At 41.5% G+C, this 14,364-nt stretch overlaps 1 protein-coding gene across 4 annotated transcripts in view; it reads left to right on the forward strand.

Annotated features, from left to right (window-relative positions):
* pias2 (protein inhibitor of activated STAT, 2) overlaps positions 1–14,364 on the forward strand; it is a 64,175-nt gene that overhangs the window by 24,030 nt on the left and 25,781 nt on the right. For all 4 annotated transcript variants that reach the window (XM_059649851.1, XM_048532021.2, XM_048532033.2 and 1 more), the window contains exons 5-9: positions 4,583–4,673; positions 5,242–5,376; positions 8,955–9,060; positions 11,702–11,775; positions 12,514–12,674. In XM_059649851.1, coding sequence (XP_059505834.1) covers positions 4,583–4,673; positions 5,242–5,376; positions 8,955–9,060; positions 11,702–11,775; positions 12,514–12,674 — 567 coding nt within the window. The remainder of the gene's footprint in view (positions 1–4,582; positions 4,674–5,241; positions 5,377–8,954; positions 9,061–11,701; positions 11,776–12,513; positions 12,675–14,364) is intronic.

The following is a 14,364-nucleotide window of genomic DNA, read 5'->3' on the forward strand; positions in this document are numbered from 1 at the left end:
TAACGACATTAATGAGAAAAATAAGGAAGAAAAAGGAGGCACATGATGCATACTGGAATAACAGTCGCAACATGAGATCAGGAAGAGTATCACAAACGCAGGAGAGGCTGAGGCTAAAAGGAAGCATGAGGAATGGATGCCTGGCTGAGCTAACACCGGTAGTAAAATGTTCTTCAAAAAATATTAGTAAAGGATAAAGTGGGGCCTAAATGGAACAAGCAGGGAAAGCTCAGAAGTGCTGAATGAATATATTTCTTCAATATTTACTAAATCAAACGATGGTGGTAATGGCCTATTTAAAAACATGGGTGTTGAGCAACTGAACAGTGTAGTCATAGATAAAGAAGTGCTGCTGAAAAGGCTGGCAACACTCTAGATAGAGAACTCACTAGGCCCAGATGGCATACGTCCTAGATTGCTCAGAGTTAAGGGAGCAAATATCAGAACTGTTGACCGAGGGGCTGGAGGATAGCAAATCTGACACTATTGTTTAAGAATGGGACAAGGGATAACCCAGGCAACTAGATCTTTAAGCTTGACATCTGAAATGGGAGAATTGATGGGGGCTGTAATACTGTAAGTATTATGATAAAGTAAATATACACTTGGAGAAAAATGAATGACAATCAAGGTGGCTTTATCCACAGTGGGTCATTGACAAATTTAATTGAGTTCTTTGACAAGGTGACACAAGCAGTAGATGAGTGAAGTGCTGTGGATGTTTCATTTTTGAACTTTGCAAAGGCATTTGATACAGGTTGGTTAGCAAATTAGGAATGTTTGGGATTGATGTGTCCTTGACAACACGAATTAGAAGTAGGCTGAAAGATTGAAAACCAGGGGTCAATATAGATGGTAAAATGTGAGGCTGGATGAACACAGCAGGCCCAGCAGCATCTCAGGAGCACAAAAGCTGACGTTTCGGGCCTAGACCCTTCATCAGAGAGGGGGATGGGGTGAGGGTTCTGGAATAAATAGGGAGAGAGGGGGAGGCAGACCGAAGATGGAGAGAAAAGAAGATAGGTGGAGAGGAGAGTATGGGTGGGGATGTAGGGAGTGGATAGGTCAGTCCAGGGAAGACGGACAGGTCAAGGAGGTGGGATGAGGTTAGTAGGTAGGAAATGGAGGTGCGGCTTGGGGTGGGAGGAAGGATTGGGTGAGAGGAAGAACAGGTTAGGGAGGCAGAGACAGGTTGGACTGGTTTTGGGATGCAGTGGGTGGAGGGGAAGAGCTGGGCTGGTTGTGTGGTGCAGTGGGGGGAGGGGACGAACTGGGCTGGTTTTGGGATGCAGTGGGGGAAGGGGAGATTTTGAAGATGCGGTGGGGGAAGGGGAGATTTTAGGTGGGCAGTTTTCAGATTGGAGATGAGTTGAAAGATGAAGTGATCCGTAGGGACTGGTGTGGGGAGCCTTGTTTTTTCTGATTTATGCAAAAGATTTGGAGATGGGTATTGAGGGGAAAATATCTAAATTTTCACATGATACTGAGCTAGGGAATTGTGAAGATAATGCTGAGCAACTTTACAGAGACGTTGGTAGGTGAATTTCAAAGCAAAGAAATGAGAGGATACCAAATGCATTTTGGTAGAAGAAACATGAAGAGACAATACAGGCTCAATGGTATGTCTGATGAAGCGTCTAGGCCCGAAACGTCAGCTTTCCTGCTCCTAAGATGCTGCTTGGCCTGCTGTGTTCGGCCAGCTCCACACCAGGTTATCTCGATTCTCCAGCATCTACAGTTCTTGTTATCTCTCTCCGGCTCAGTGGTACCACTTTGAGAAGAGTACAGGAGCAGAGGGATCTCAGAGTTCATGTAAATAAAATAATTGTTAAGAAAACTTATAGGATCCTTGTGTTTAGAGAGGCATGGGGTATAAAAGTAAGGAAGTGATGCTACTCCTCTACAAATCATTGGTCAGACCACATTTGGAGTATTGTGTTAAGTTCTGGGCATCTTATTTAAGGAGGCATGTTAAAACCCTGGACAAAAAGTTCAAAGGAGATGTAGAGGAAAAATACCAGGAATGAAAGATTTTAGGTACAAAGAAAGATGAGGAAGATTGGACTTTTTCTCCTTGGAGCAGAGAAGATTAAGAAGTCACCTTATTGAGGTGTTCAAATAGAGTCATCGAAGTCTACAGCATGGAAACAGACCCTTTGGCACAACTTGTCTATGCCACCAAGTTTTCACAATTAGTCTAGTCCCATTTGCCTGTGTTTGGTCTGTATTCTTCATACCTATGCCATCCCTGTATCTATCCAAATAGTTCTTAAAACTGTACTTGCCTCTACCACTAGCTCTGGCTACCTGTTCCAGACGCTTGTCGTCTTCCATGTGGGAAAAATGGTTGCCGCTCTGGACCCTTTTGTATTTCTTCCATCTAACCTCAAATCTATGCCATCAGTTTTAGACTCCCCTATTGTGGGGGAAAGGCTGTTGGCTATCTACCTTATCCATGCCTTCCACGATTTTATGGACCTCTGTAAGGTCATCCCTCATTCTCCCATGTTCCAGGATAAAAAATCCAACTATCCAATCTCTCAGAATAACTCCAATCTTCCAGTCCAGGTAGTATCCTAATAAATCTCTTTTGCACTCTTTCTAGTTTAATAATATCCTCTTCATAGTAGGGCAACCTGAACTGCAGGCATGTGGCCTCACCAACGTTTTGTACTGCTGCAACAAGACGTGTCAACTCCTGAACTCAGTGCTTTGACCAATGAAAGTAAGCATGTTGAAAGCCGCCTTCACCCTGTCTACCTGTGACTCCACCTTCAAGGAGCTATGAACCTGGCCTCCTGGATGTTTTTGTTCTATAACACTTCCTAGGGGCCTACCATTGACTGTGTGAATTCTGCCCTGATTTGACCCACCAAAATGCAACACCTTGCATTTATCTAAATTAAGCTCCATCTGCCACTCTTTAAACCACTGGCCCAATTGATCAACATCTTGCTGTATTCCCAGGTAACCACCACCTCTGTCGACTATGCCACTATTTTTGGTCTCATCTGCAATGTATTAACCATTACTCCTTAATTTTAACAGTGGACCCAGCACTGATCTTTGTGGCACACCACTAGTCATACCTCCAGTTTGGAAAACAGCCCTCTTCCACCACCGTTTATCTTCGATGAACAATTTTGACAGGGTAAAGAAGGATATCCTATTTACGTTAGTTAATATGTCAGTAACTAGAGGTCACAATTTCGAGATTGTCATCAAGAGAGCTAGGAGTGGGATGAGAAGAAATTTCTTTGCTCAGAGTTGTTAGGATTTGGAAAGTGCTGCCTGGGAGAGTCGTGAATGAGGATTGCATAGGAGGTTTCAAAAGAGACCTGGACAGTTGTTTGAAAGGGATGAAGTTGAAGGGCTGCGGATTAAGGGCTGGAGAGTGAGACTAGCTGGGTAGCTATTTTGGGAACTGGCACAGACATGATGGGTCGAATGGCATTCTGTACTGTAAAATTCGATGAGTTTAATCCACCCATGTTTGGGAAGCACTGGTTTCACAGAAGCCTTGAGGTCACTGAAAAGCCTTCAAACATTTGCCACATCATTTCTCCTGTAGACATTTGTAGCTTTAAATTATAGAAATAAGCATATGCTTGTACAATCATAGAAATAGCCAGAACAAATCACCAATAATTAAAGTGTAAATAATCGATGAAGTTAAGCCAGGATGTTGGTTGAAGTCTCAAGCTCCAAAGTGACAGTACTAGCATCAAGCCTGTTTTATAGATATTTTCTAATCAACCTGTTCAGAGATGGTATGACACACACATGGAGCAGGTGGGACTTGAAATTGGATCTCCTGCCTCAGAGGTAGAGACATTACCGCCATGCCACAGGACCCCTTAAACCTGCTTTGCACACTCACTGACAAGATGCCTTGCATGCTATTCAGATGTTTGCTTTATGCGCACCAACAGCAAAATGGCAAACAGAATGGATTGGTGCATAAATGGAACTCTGAGGGCACATAACAAACAAACCATTTGCACTGGCAAGCCCAGTTTCTCACCCTATAATTGATTGCTGAGTATTTTGAATTGACTGGTTAATAGTGAGGACATTAATATCACGTCTGTTTATTGTAATTTTTATCAATATTCATAACTCCTGCATATTTTAAATCTTTCAAGGTAGTTAATATGTTCAGTAGTTCTGTCCTTCTATTCAATATGCTGTGTTGAATTTTAATCCTAGATTTTGTTTTCCTAAGTATATGGTGATATCTCAATATATTCTTGAGACACGTTTTTAAAAACTTTGGATGTTTTTCTGTAAATGCAAATTATTAATACTCTGTGATAATGTGAACTGCAGATGCTGGAGAATTCCAAGATAATAAAATGTGAGGCTGGATGAACACAGCAGGCCAAGCAGCATCTCAGGAGCACAAAAGCTGACGTTTCGGGCCTAGACCCTTCAGAGATTAATACTCTGTTGGTTTTGGGTGGAAGTTTACATTTCATTGGTAGATTAGATTGAATTGGCACCTACTCTGTTTCTGATAAGAATTTTGTTTTTTTCCAGATCAATTGCTAATCCAGTTCTTCCCCCAATTGTATGATTTCAGGTTTTGTCTCGCAGAGACTAGCTGTCCACAGGAAGACAATTATCCTAATAATTTATGTATAAAAGTGAATGGAAAACTTTACCCACTACCGGTAAGTTTATACTTTAAATAAAATTATGGGGTTGGTTGGGGGATGGAGGCAGTTATATAAGAGGCACACTTTCTAGTGAGATAAAATCTGTCAATGCACTGGAAATGGAATGTTATGTTACTTGGGCATTTGAATCAAACGGATCTTGCAAAAATATTACCTATATTGTTTATTTGAAGGACTTGCCTTGGGAGGAATGCTAAGTACACATTTTTACTTGTGTTAATTTTAGCCCGTTTATTGGTAAGGCCAACATTTATTACCTCGAGCTAAAATTGACTGTCTCTGTTGGTCATTTTAGAGGTCTTAAGAGTCAACGATGTTACTGTGCACCTGGAATTAACACACAGGCCAGACCGGGTGACAGTGACAGATTGTCGTCCCTAGAGGGCATTAGTGAACCATTTGGGCTTTTATGACTAAGCACAATGGTGTCAAGCTTGCCACTAAACTAGCAATTTTTTAAACACACAAAATTTTATTGAATACAAATTTCACTATCTGCTGTGGTGGGATTCAAACCCATGTCCCATTACCTACCTTCCTGATCATTACTTTTAATTTTCAGGGGTTTACGCCACCACTTAAAAATGGTGTTGAGCAGAAGCGACCTGGTCGGCCTTTAAACATCACGTCGCAAGTTAGACTGTCATCAGCTGTACCCAATCAAATTTCAGTTTCTTGGGCACCAGAAATGGGAAGAGTAAGTACGTTATCTGCTACCAAATGTTAAATCTGGGTCATACCCATGAGCACTTGTAGCCATTTCATATTTCTGGCTTTATTGTTAAGAGATACAGAAGTAAGAGGCTTGGGGGTGGGGTGAGTGTGGACAGGAAAACACTAAGAGAAGCAGTAGGAAATAGAAAAAGAGGTTGTGAGTGGTAGGAAAGAACAGCTGCAAAGGAGAAAGAAGAGTTTAAAATGTGTCCAGAAAGTAACTCGATGCAAACTAGGGACCAGAGAAACTTGAAATAGCTCTGGCAATGTGCACCTTGCTTTGTGTTGCATATATTCAGATGCTATTATATGGGGAAGAAGATTGTGGATGCTCTTGTTATGACCACTATTTCAATTGTTGAATTTGAGATGGAGACCTGAGATACACTGAAGAGAGTAGGAACTGCCTGTTTGAAATCATTCAATTTTATGCATGTGATGGAAGGAGATTAGTTGTGACTACACTAATCTATGGAATGTGTTTAGAAGTGTGTGAGTTAGTTAAAAAACCTTTTGCTAACTAATTCTTGCACAAATTCAAATACTGTATAAGAAATAGTTTCCTTGTGTGTGGTGGCTTTAAGTTTATTGGAGGTTTGGGATATTAATGAACTCTTCTAATTTTGCCTGTGAGTGTCTAAATAGCCCGTATTTCAGTGCAAATGCAGAATATATTATCACTAACTCATTAGGTGACAGTTAATGAGAATGAAAATAATAACCCCTGAAAACCAAACTGTTGGCTCTAGAAGTACTTGTGAGGAGAGAGTGATGGCCCTTGACATCAAGGTTGCATTCAATCACGTGTGGCATTAAGAAGCCCTGGCAAAACTTGAATCATTGGGTTTCGGGGCAGACTGTCTGCTATTTGGATTCATATCTGGCACCTAGGAAGATGGTCATGTTTGTTATATCTGACAGGCTTAAAATTGAGGTTTAAAGGATTAGGATAATTATAATGTAAGGAGACAATCCACTGGGGATGGCATGCAAAGAGTCACCATGCTCTGACACCATCTTGCCAATTCAGTTCACCAAACTGATTGCTGGGGAACCAGATGTATAGGAGGAGAGATTGGGTCACTTGGGTCTGTATTCACTGAAGAGTAGAGGAATGAGAGGAAATCTCTGAACAAGAGGTCACGGTCCCTGGATGTGCAGCAGGTGATTTTCCACTAAGACGAGAAGTTTCTTTATCTGTGGAATTTCTTCCACAGAAGACTACACAGGCAGAATTATTTAACAAAAATAGATTTCTGGAGTATAAACATTGGAGCAGTATGGGTGAGAGTAGAAACATTGCTTTGAGTCAGAGGATTGGCCATGGTCATGTTGAATCGTGGAATGGGCTTGATGGGCTGAATGGCCCACTCTAGCTCCTATTTTCTGTTCCTACACTTCTAAGAACATAAGTTGGAAGCCATTATAATGTAGTGGTGGCAACCTTGCTATCACATCATACTTATTTGATTTCAGAGTTCAGAATATATTAATAAGCAAAGTACAGACTGTTGTTAAATGTAAATGTATGATTGCGCAGCAATTGCTGAACAAATGAGTGTTTTAATAACACTAACAACCAGCTTAAGATAAAGCTAAGAACTGTGGATCCTAAAGATCTGAAACAAAAGCAGAATTTGCTGGAGGAATTAAAGTCTGGCAGCATTTGTGAAGAGAAAGCAGAGTTAGCGTTTCAAGTGTAGTGACCTTTTTTTCAGAACTTGGAAACTCCTCCTCAACCTCTCCCCTTGACTAAAGGTCATGAGTTAAACCACTATCAATCCTCACTCTCGTGATGGATCCCTATGGTCCCGTAGGGTTTGGCAACTTTATTAACTGATGCACTTGTGATAATAGTATCTCCAATATTTGTTTATTCTGTTGAGTAATTGGGCTCTCTCAGAAGCAGATTTAGAGTAATCTATCAATATGGTCAATAATCATCGCTGCTCCATCAAACCTAAGGCAAAAACAGACAAGGAAATCATTAATTCCTGAACATTGCAACATTTAAGTTGGTGCGAACAATGGGTTGTATCTCTGCAACAGTCACTGTGCCTAAAATGTTTCAGGTGCACTAACAAGTCAGTGCCAATCCTTATGAATGAAAGCTGTTGGGTATTAAATTATCCAATGGATGCTATGTATTAAAGCAGCAACCACTATAATGTTCTTCATTTAGTAACTATTGAACTTGAGCAATCTTGAACTAGACACTATGCATTAATTTGCAAGGAACTCATACCTCAGTGACTTTCCAGATGTCCTGGTTGCCAGTTAGGTAAGTCTTGCATTGTTGAAAGATTGAAATTACTCTCTACATACACACACCAGCTCCTTGCTCTTCTTTCCAACCTCACTTATCCAGTCCTCATCTGGCCAGACAGTATTATCTCCTCCTAGGTTTGAATCTCCCTCCCTTTCTATTGCCCCTCTCTAACAGTTCTTCTTCCTTTTATCGTGGTAACCTTTGCTTCCTCTAACTTATCAGCCTTGCTCATTGCTGCGTTCACCTTCTTTATGCTGCTCCAATCACAGCTGACTGCCTCCCACCTCTACTGTTGATAGGCATGCTTTGAGCTTATCAACATCAAACATGAAAGAGAAAGCTAGCCTGTGACTGGAAAAACATCTCAAAGACAACATTGACATGACTGTTCCCTGATTTGTTGTCCCAGTGGTTGAACTTTCCAGATGTTTTGTAGACTCTTGGGGCTTCATCTTTTCACGTAGCAAATGGTTCAGCTCAATGTGCTGCTCAGAGGAGAATTCATAGAATTCCTACAGTGTAGAAGCAGGCTATTCAGCCCATTGAGTTTGCACCAACCCTCCAAAGACTATCCCACCTAGACCCACCACCTGCTCTATCTCTGTAACCCCACATTTCCCATGGCTAATCCACCTAACCTGCATGTCCTTGGACTGCGAGGAAACTTACACAGACATGGGGAGAATTTTCAAATTCCGCGCCGACAGTTGGCCAAGGTTTAATTCCAATCTGGGCCCCTTGTTCTGTGAGGCAGCAGTGCCACTGAGCCGATGTATCGCCCTGATTCAGTTGAAGCATTTGAGCGTTGGATGATTTATTTCAGTAGAAGCAATGTGCAATGGTAGGGGAAAAATAGAAGCAGGGAGGTTATTTTCACTGACACTGGGCTGAATGGCCACCTTCTGCATGCGTTAAAAAAAATTTAAGATGCATCTCAAGCTGGAAACATCACTACAATCCAGCTTTAGCCCTTAAAGGCACTATTGCATGCTACTATTAAAAGGCAGCTTCTTGATTTTTGTAATCTGTTACAATTTAAATCTTCCCTTTCTCTTTTGTTGATGTCTGTATGTAATTCATGTTGACAATAGCCAGGATTATCTCATTGCAGCGACTGAATAAGTTAAATCATTATTGACTTGAATTGCTGTGGTTGTACATAATACAACTTATCAGTATCATACGTTAATGATAACTTGCAGATGTGCCCTGCAAATGTTTTCAGCCTTACCCAACTCTAGAACTTAAAAGTAAATTTGAGAAGTAAATCTATATCTTGTTTTGTTTTCCAGAATTACTCAGTGTCTGTGTTCTTGGTGAAGCAACTGACATCGGCTGTATTACTGCAGAGGCTGCGGAACAAAGGCATCAGGAATTCTGACCATTCCAGAGCACTTAGTAAGTTGAATGTTAATATATTTTTGGGTTGATGTCGTGCTTCAGTGTGTTTGATTTAGAGAAAATTTATCTTGATTATTCATCTTTGAAACAACTCCTTTATCATGTGAACAATAGCATTGAAGCCCATTCAAGCTGATTAGGTTAGCAGAGTTAAAAGTCATAGAGAAATACAGCATGAAAACCGATCTTTCAGTCCAAGTTGTTCATGCTGATCAGATATCCTAAATAAATGTAGTCCCATTTGGCCCATATCCCTCTTAAACCCTTTTGATTCATATACCCATCCAGATGCCTATTACGTGTTGTAATTGTACCAGCGTCCTCCACTTCCTCTGGCAGCACATTCTATCCATGCACCACCCTCTGTGTAAAAAAAAATTGCTCCTTCGATCTGTTTAAATCTTTTCCCCTCTCACCTTAAACCTATGCCCTTTAGTTTTGGACACCTCCACGCCAAGGAAAAGACCCTGTCTATTTACCATATCCATACCCCTCCTGATTTTATATGCCTGCAAAGTCATCGTTCGGCCTCCAGGGAAAATAGTCCCGGGTCTATTCAGCCTCTCCCTGTAGCTCAAACCCTTCAGCCCTGCCAACATCCTTGTAAATCTTTTCTGAACCTTTTCACAACATCCTTCCCATAGCAGGGAGACCAGAATTGCACGCAACATTCCAAAAGTGGCTTAACCAATGTCCTGTACAGCTGTGACATGACCTCTCAGCCCCAATACTCAGTGCACTGACCTATAAAGGCAAGCATACGAAATGCTGCCTTCACCATCCCATCTACCTGGGATGCCATTTTCAAGGAACTATGAACCTGCCCTCCAAGTTCTCTTTGTTCAGCAATGCTCCCCTGGTCTTACCATTAAATGCATAAATCCTCCCTGATTTGTCTTTCCAAAATGCAGCAACTCACATTTATCTAAATTAAATCTAAGTGCCACTCCTCAGCCCCTTGGCCCATCTGATCAAGATCTAACGGGATCTTGGTTGTCCACTGTGCATCCAATGTCAATGTCATCTGCTGACTTACTAACCATACCTTATATGTCAAAATCATTTTATATAAATGACAAAAAGGAGCTGACCCAGCACCAATCCTCGTGGCACACTGCTGGTCATAGGCCTCCAGTCTGAAAGCAACCCTCCCACCACCACTCCTCTCACCCTGCTTCTCCTTTATCCATCTTCTGTCCGCCTCCCCCATCTCCCTGTTTATTTCAGAATCCCCTTCCCCTGCCCCGTTTCTGAAGAAGGGTCTTGACCCGAAACGTCAAACTTTCCTACTCCTCTGATGCTGTTTGGCCTGCTGTGTTCATCTAGCTTCACACCATGTTACCTCCACCACCACTCTGTCTTCTACCTTTTTGAGCAAGTTCTGTATAAATAGCTAGTTCTCCCTCTTCTGTGTGATTCAACCTTGCTAACCAATGTGCCTTGAGGAAGCTTGTCGAACACCTTATGAAGTCCATGTAGGTCATGTCCACGGCTCTGCCCTAGTCAGTTCTCTTTGTTGATTCTTTTAAATACTCAAGTTCATGAGACACAGTTTCCCATGCACGAAGCCATGTTGATTATCCCTAATTGGTCCTTGCCTTTGCAAATGTATGTAAATCCTATCCTTCAGGATTCCATCCAGCAACTCACCGATGTCAGGCTCACCAATCTTTTCCTTACCACCTTTTTTAAATAGTGGCACCATGTGAGCCAATCTGTAGTTTTCCAGCACCTAGGCTGTGGCTATCGATGATACAAGTATCTCAGCAAGGTGCCCACAGTCTCTTTCGTAGCTTCCCACAGGAAGTGCGACACCTGTCCCTGTATCTCCCCCTCCCCTCCCCTCCATTCAAGGCACAAAACAAACCTTCCAAATCAGACAGGGGTTCACCTGCACGTCCATCAGCTTTGTCTACTGTGTCTGCTGCTCCCAGTGTGGCCTCCTGTACATTGGCGAGACTAAGCGTACACTCTGAGACCATTTTGTAGGGCATCTGTGCTCTGTACACGACAAACAACACCTTCCAGTTGCCAACCATTTTAACCTTTCCTCTCACTCCCTGGGTGACATGTCCGTCCTGGGCCGCCTCCAGTGCCGCAATGATGCCACCCACAAACTGGAGGAGCAGCACCTCGCATTCCGCCTTGGGAGCCCACAGCCTGATGGCCTAAACGTGGAATTCACCAGTTTCGAAATCCCGTCTCTCTCCGCCCCCCGCCCCGCGTCATCTCATGCACAAGCCTCCTTCTCATCCCTGCTTCCTTGACCTGACACAATCTTATCATCTCTCCCACCTATCTGCCCCTCCCATCCCACGGACCAATCTCCACCATTTCTGACCTGCACTCAGCTATCACCATTGCACCTACCTTCCCCTTGCCCCGTCCTTCCTTATTTCCCAGCTCCCTTCTTCCTCCCCATTTCTGAAGAAGGGTCCTAGCCCAAAATGTTAACTTTCCTGTTCCTCTGCTGCCTGGCCTGTTGTGTTCCTCCAGCTCCATACTGTGTTATCCCTAATTTTGAACTTTTCCTGCAATTGCGTAACTCATTATTAGCAGCCCAAGTTTAATCTTTTGTAAAATATCAATAACTCTGCTGCAATTTGTGACCATTTCTCACCTTGTGTCTTTTCGTTAGTTAAAGAGAAGCTGACTGCAGATCCTGATAGTGAGGTTGCAACAACAAGCCTAAGAGTTTCGTTGATGTGTCCAGTAAGTTCCTTAAATGCGTGTCATTTGATCAGGGTTTTGTTGGGAAATGAGGGTCATTAAATATGTGATACCTTTCCTGTTCGTGCCCTCAGATGAGCTCACATTGGACTCCGAGAGATTCTTTTTTGTGTGAGTTATGTGATGTGTTGAAATAAAGCCTCTTTTTTATATTCATATGCTATAGAATAATATTCAGATGCCATGATCTGGACAAATACTTGTAGCAGGGATTCTTTTGACCTCCCACTGTTTTGTAGGCAAAAGTCCCAGAGGGATAGCATAAGTTCTGATATTCACCTTCCAAATGTTTTAAAGTTTTGCTGTTTGGAATTATGAAGAACATTCTTGATAAGTGTTTTAATTGTCATGTGTTCTTTGAAATTGGAAAATGTTTTTATCTTGTGATACGTTTTCACCAGATTTTTTTTGTAGTTTCCAGTTTTCCTGGATCCAGTGGGATGGCGTGTTAAATAATGGCAAAACTTGCTTAAAAGTTCAGCATTAAGTACTGCACAACTTTCTTTCATATCCCATTTTTCCAATATTCCACATTGGTCAATTTCATTATAAATAAGTGTGGAATAAGTGTACTAATTCTTTTTATTATCAAGATTAAAGCAGGCATGCAAATTTTTTTTCACATGTGCAGATATGTAAGTATGGTTCAGTATTGATGTTCCAGTAAACCTTTTAAAGAGTATTAGTAAGCTTAACCTTGATTTATTTTTGATTTTATAGTTGGGGAAGATGCGCCTGATAGTCCCTTGCCGTGCAGTCACCTGTACACATCTACAATGCTTCGATGCTGCCCTCTATCTTCAAATGAATGAAAAGAAGCCCACGTGGATTTGTCCAGTGTGTGATAAAAAAGCATCCTATGATAGTTTGATAATAGATGGGTATGTCCAGACCATTAGCAACAAAATTGATTTAGTACAACGTTTTTTAAAACAAAATTGTCTCTTGAATTCTCTACAAGACGCAGGAACAGAGAAATTATTTTTCAGTAGGTCGTAGAAATTATATAATACTTTGGAGCGAGCAGAGAAACATTGTACATACTTGTGTAAAAATCAATCTCGTGTAACTGTTGATCTCATGATTTTTAGCTTAAATGAAATAGGTTTTCAATATATCACATAGCAACAGGCGAATGATATTTGACCATGTGAGTCTGCTCCACTATTGTGAATTATGGGCTATTTAGTTGTTATTTTAGCTTCATTCTCGTGTCTGTACCATAATCTTTGACTGCTTTTGTCTATCTAAAATCTATTTATTTCAGCCATGGATTCACTTAAATACTGGTCTCCATTACCCTCTGGGGAACAGAATTCTACACTCCATTGACTCTCAGAAAAATATTGTTTTCTGCTTTAAAAGTAAAACCACTTCGTAAACTAATATCTAATTTGACACTTTATTTTTGTTTAATTCATTCATGGGATGTGGGCATCACTGATTAGGCCATCCTTTACTGCCAACAAAACAGTGAAGAATTTTGAAGATTTGTAGCTCAGGTTGAGGTTCTGGGTGTGAGTTTGCTCGCTGAGCTGGAAGATTAGTTTTCAGACGTTTCGTCACCATTCTAGGTAACATCATCAGTGAGCCTCCGACGAAGCGCTGGTGTTATGTCCCGCTTTTTATTTATCTGGTTAGGTTTCCTTGGGTTGGTGATGTCATTTCCTGTGTTGGTGATGAAGAACAGGAAATGACATCACCAACCCAAGGAAACCTAAATAGATAAATAGAAAGCGGGACATAACACCAGCGCTTCATCGGAGGCTCACTGATGATGTTATCTAGAATGGTGACGAAACGTCTGAAAACTAACCTTCCAGCTCAGCGAGCAAATTCACATCCACAGTGAAGAATCAACTATATTGGTATGGGTCTGGTGTCATGTATTGGACAGAACCAGGAAAAGATGGCAGATTTATTGCCACACTCAGATTTACTAAATGACACTGGTGAACCATATAGGTTTTGATGACAATCAGTAGCTGTTATATAGTCACCATTAGGCTAGATTTTTATCCAGAAGTTTATTGAAGTCAAGTTTGACCACCTACCATTGTGGGATTCAGACCCATGTCAGCAAAGCATTAACCTTTTGGTTTTGGATTACTGGTCCAGCAGCATTACCTCTACGCCACTGACTCCCCTAAATATTTTGTAGAAATACAGAATCAAATTTTTGAGTAATTTTTCAGTCAAAAAGTTAAGGAGTAGGAATAGGCCATCCATCCCTTCAAGCCTATCGATATGATCCTCGGCCCTCATTCTCCGGTTTTCGCTTTGTAACTTGATCCCCTTACTAATCAAGGACCTATCTATCTCTGTCTTAAATGCACTCAATGACATGGCCTCTACAGCCATTTGTGGCAATGATTTCCACAAATTCTCTCACTCCTTGTCACAGTTCTAAAGGGTCGTCCCTTCATTTCTCAGTCTGTGCCCCTGGTTCTTAGTTTTCCACTGGTAGGAGAGACTTTCTCCACATCCATTCTATCCAGCCTCTCCATATTTTGCAAGTTTCAGCTGGATTCCCTCTCATCCTTTTAAACTCCATCGAGTTAGAACCGGAAT

The sequence above is a fragment of the Stegostoma tigrinum genome, chromosome 1, assembly GCF_030684315.1.
Source record: "Stegostoma tigrinum isolate sSteTig4 chromosome 1, sSteTig4.hap1, whole genome shotgun sequence".
NCBI classification, from domain to species: Eukaryota; Metazoa; Chordata; class Chondrichthyes; order Orectolobiformes; family Stegostomatidae; genus Stegostoma; species Stegostoma tigrinum.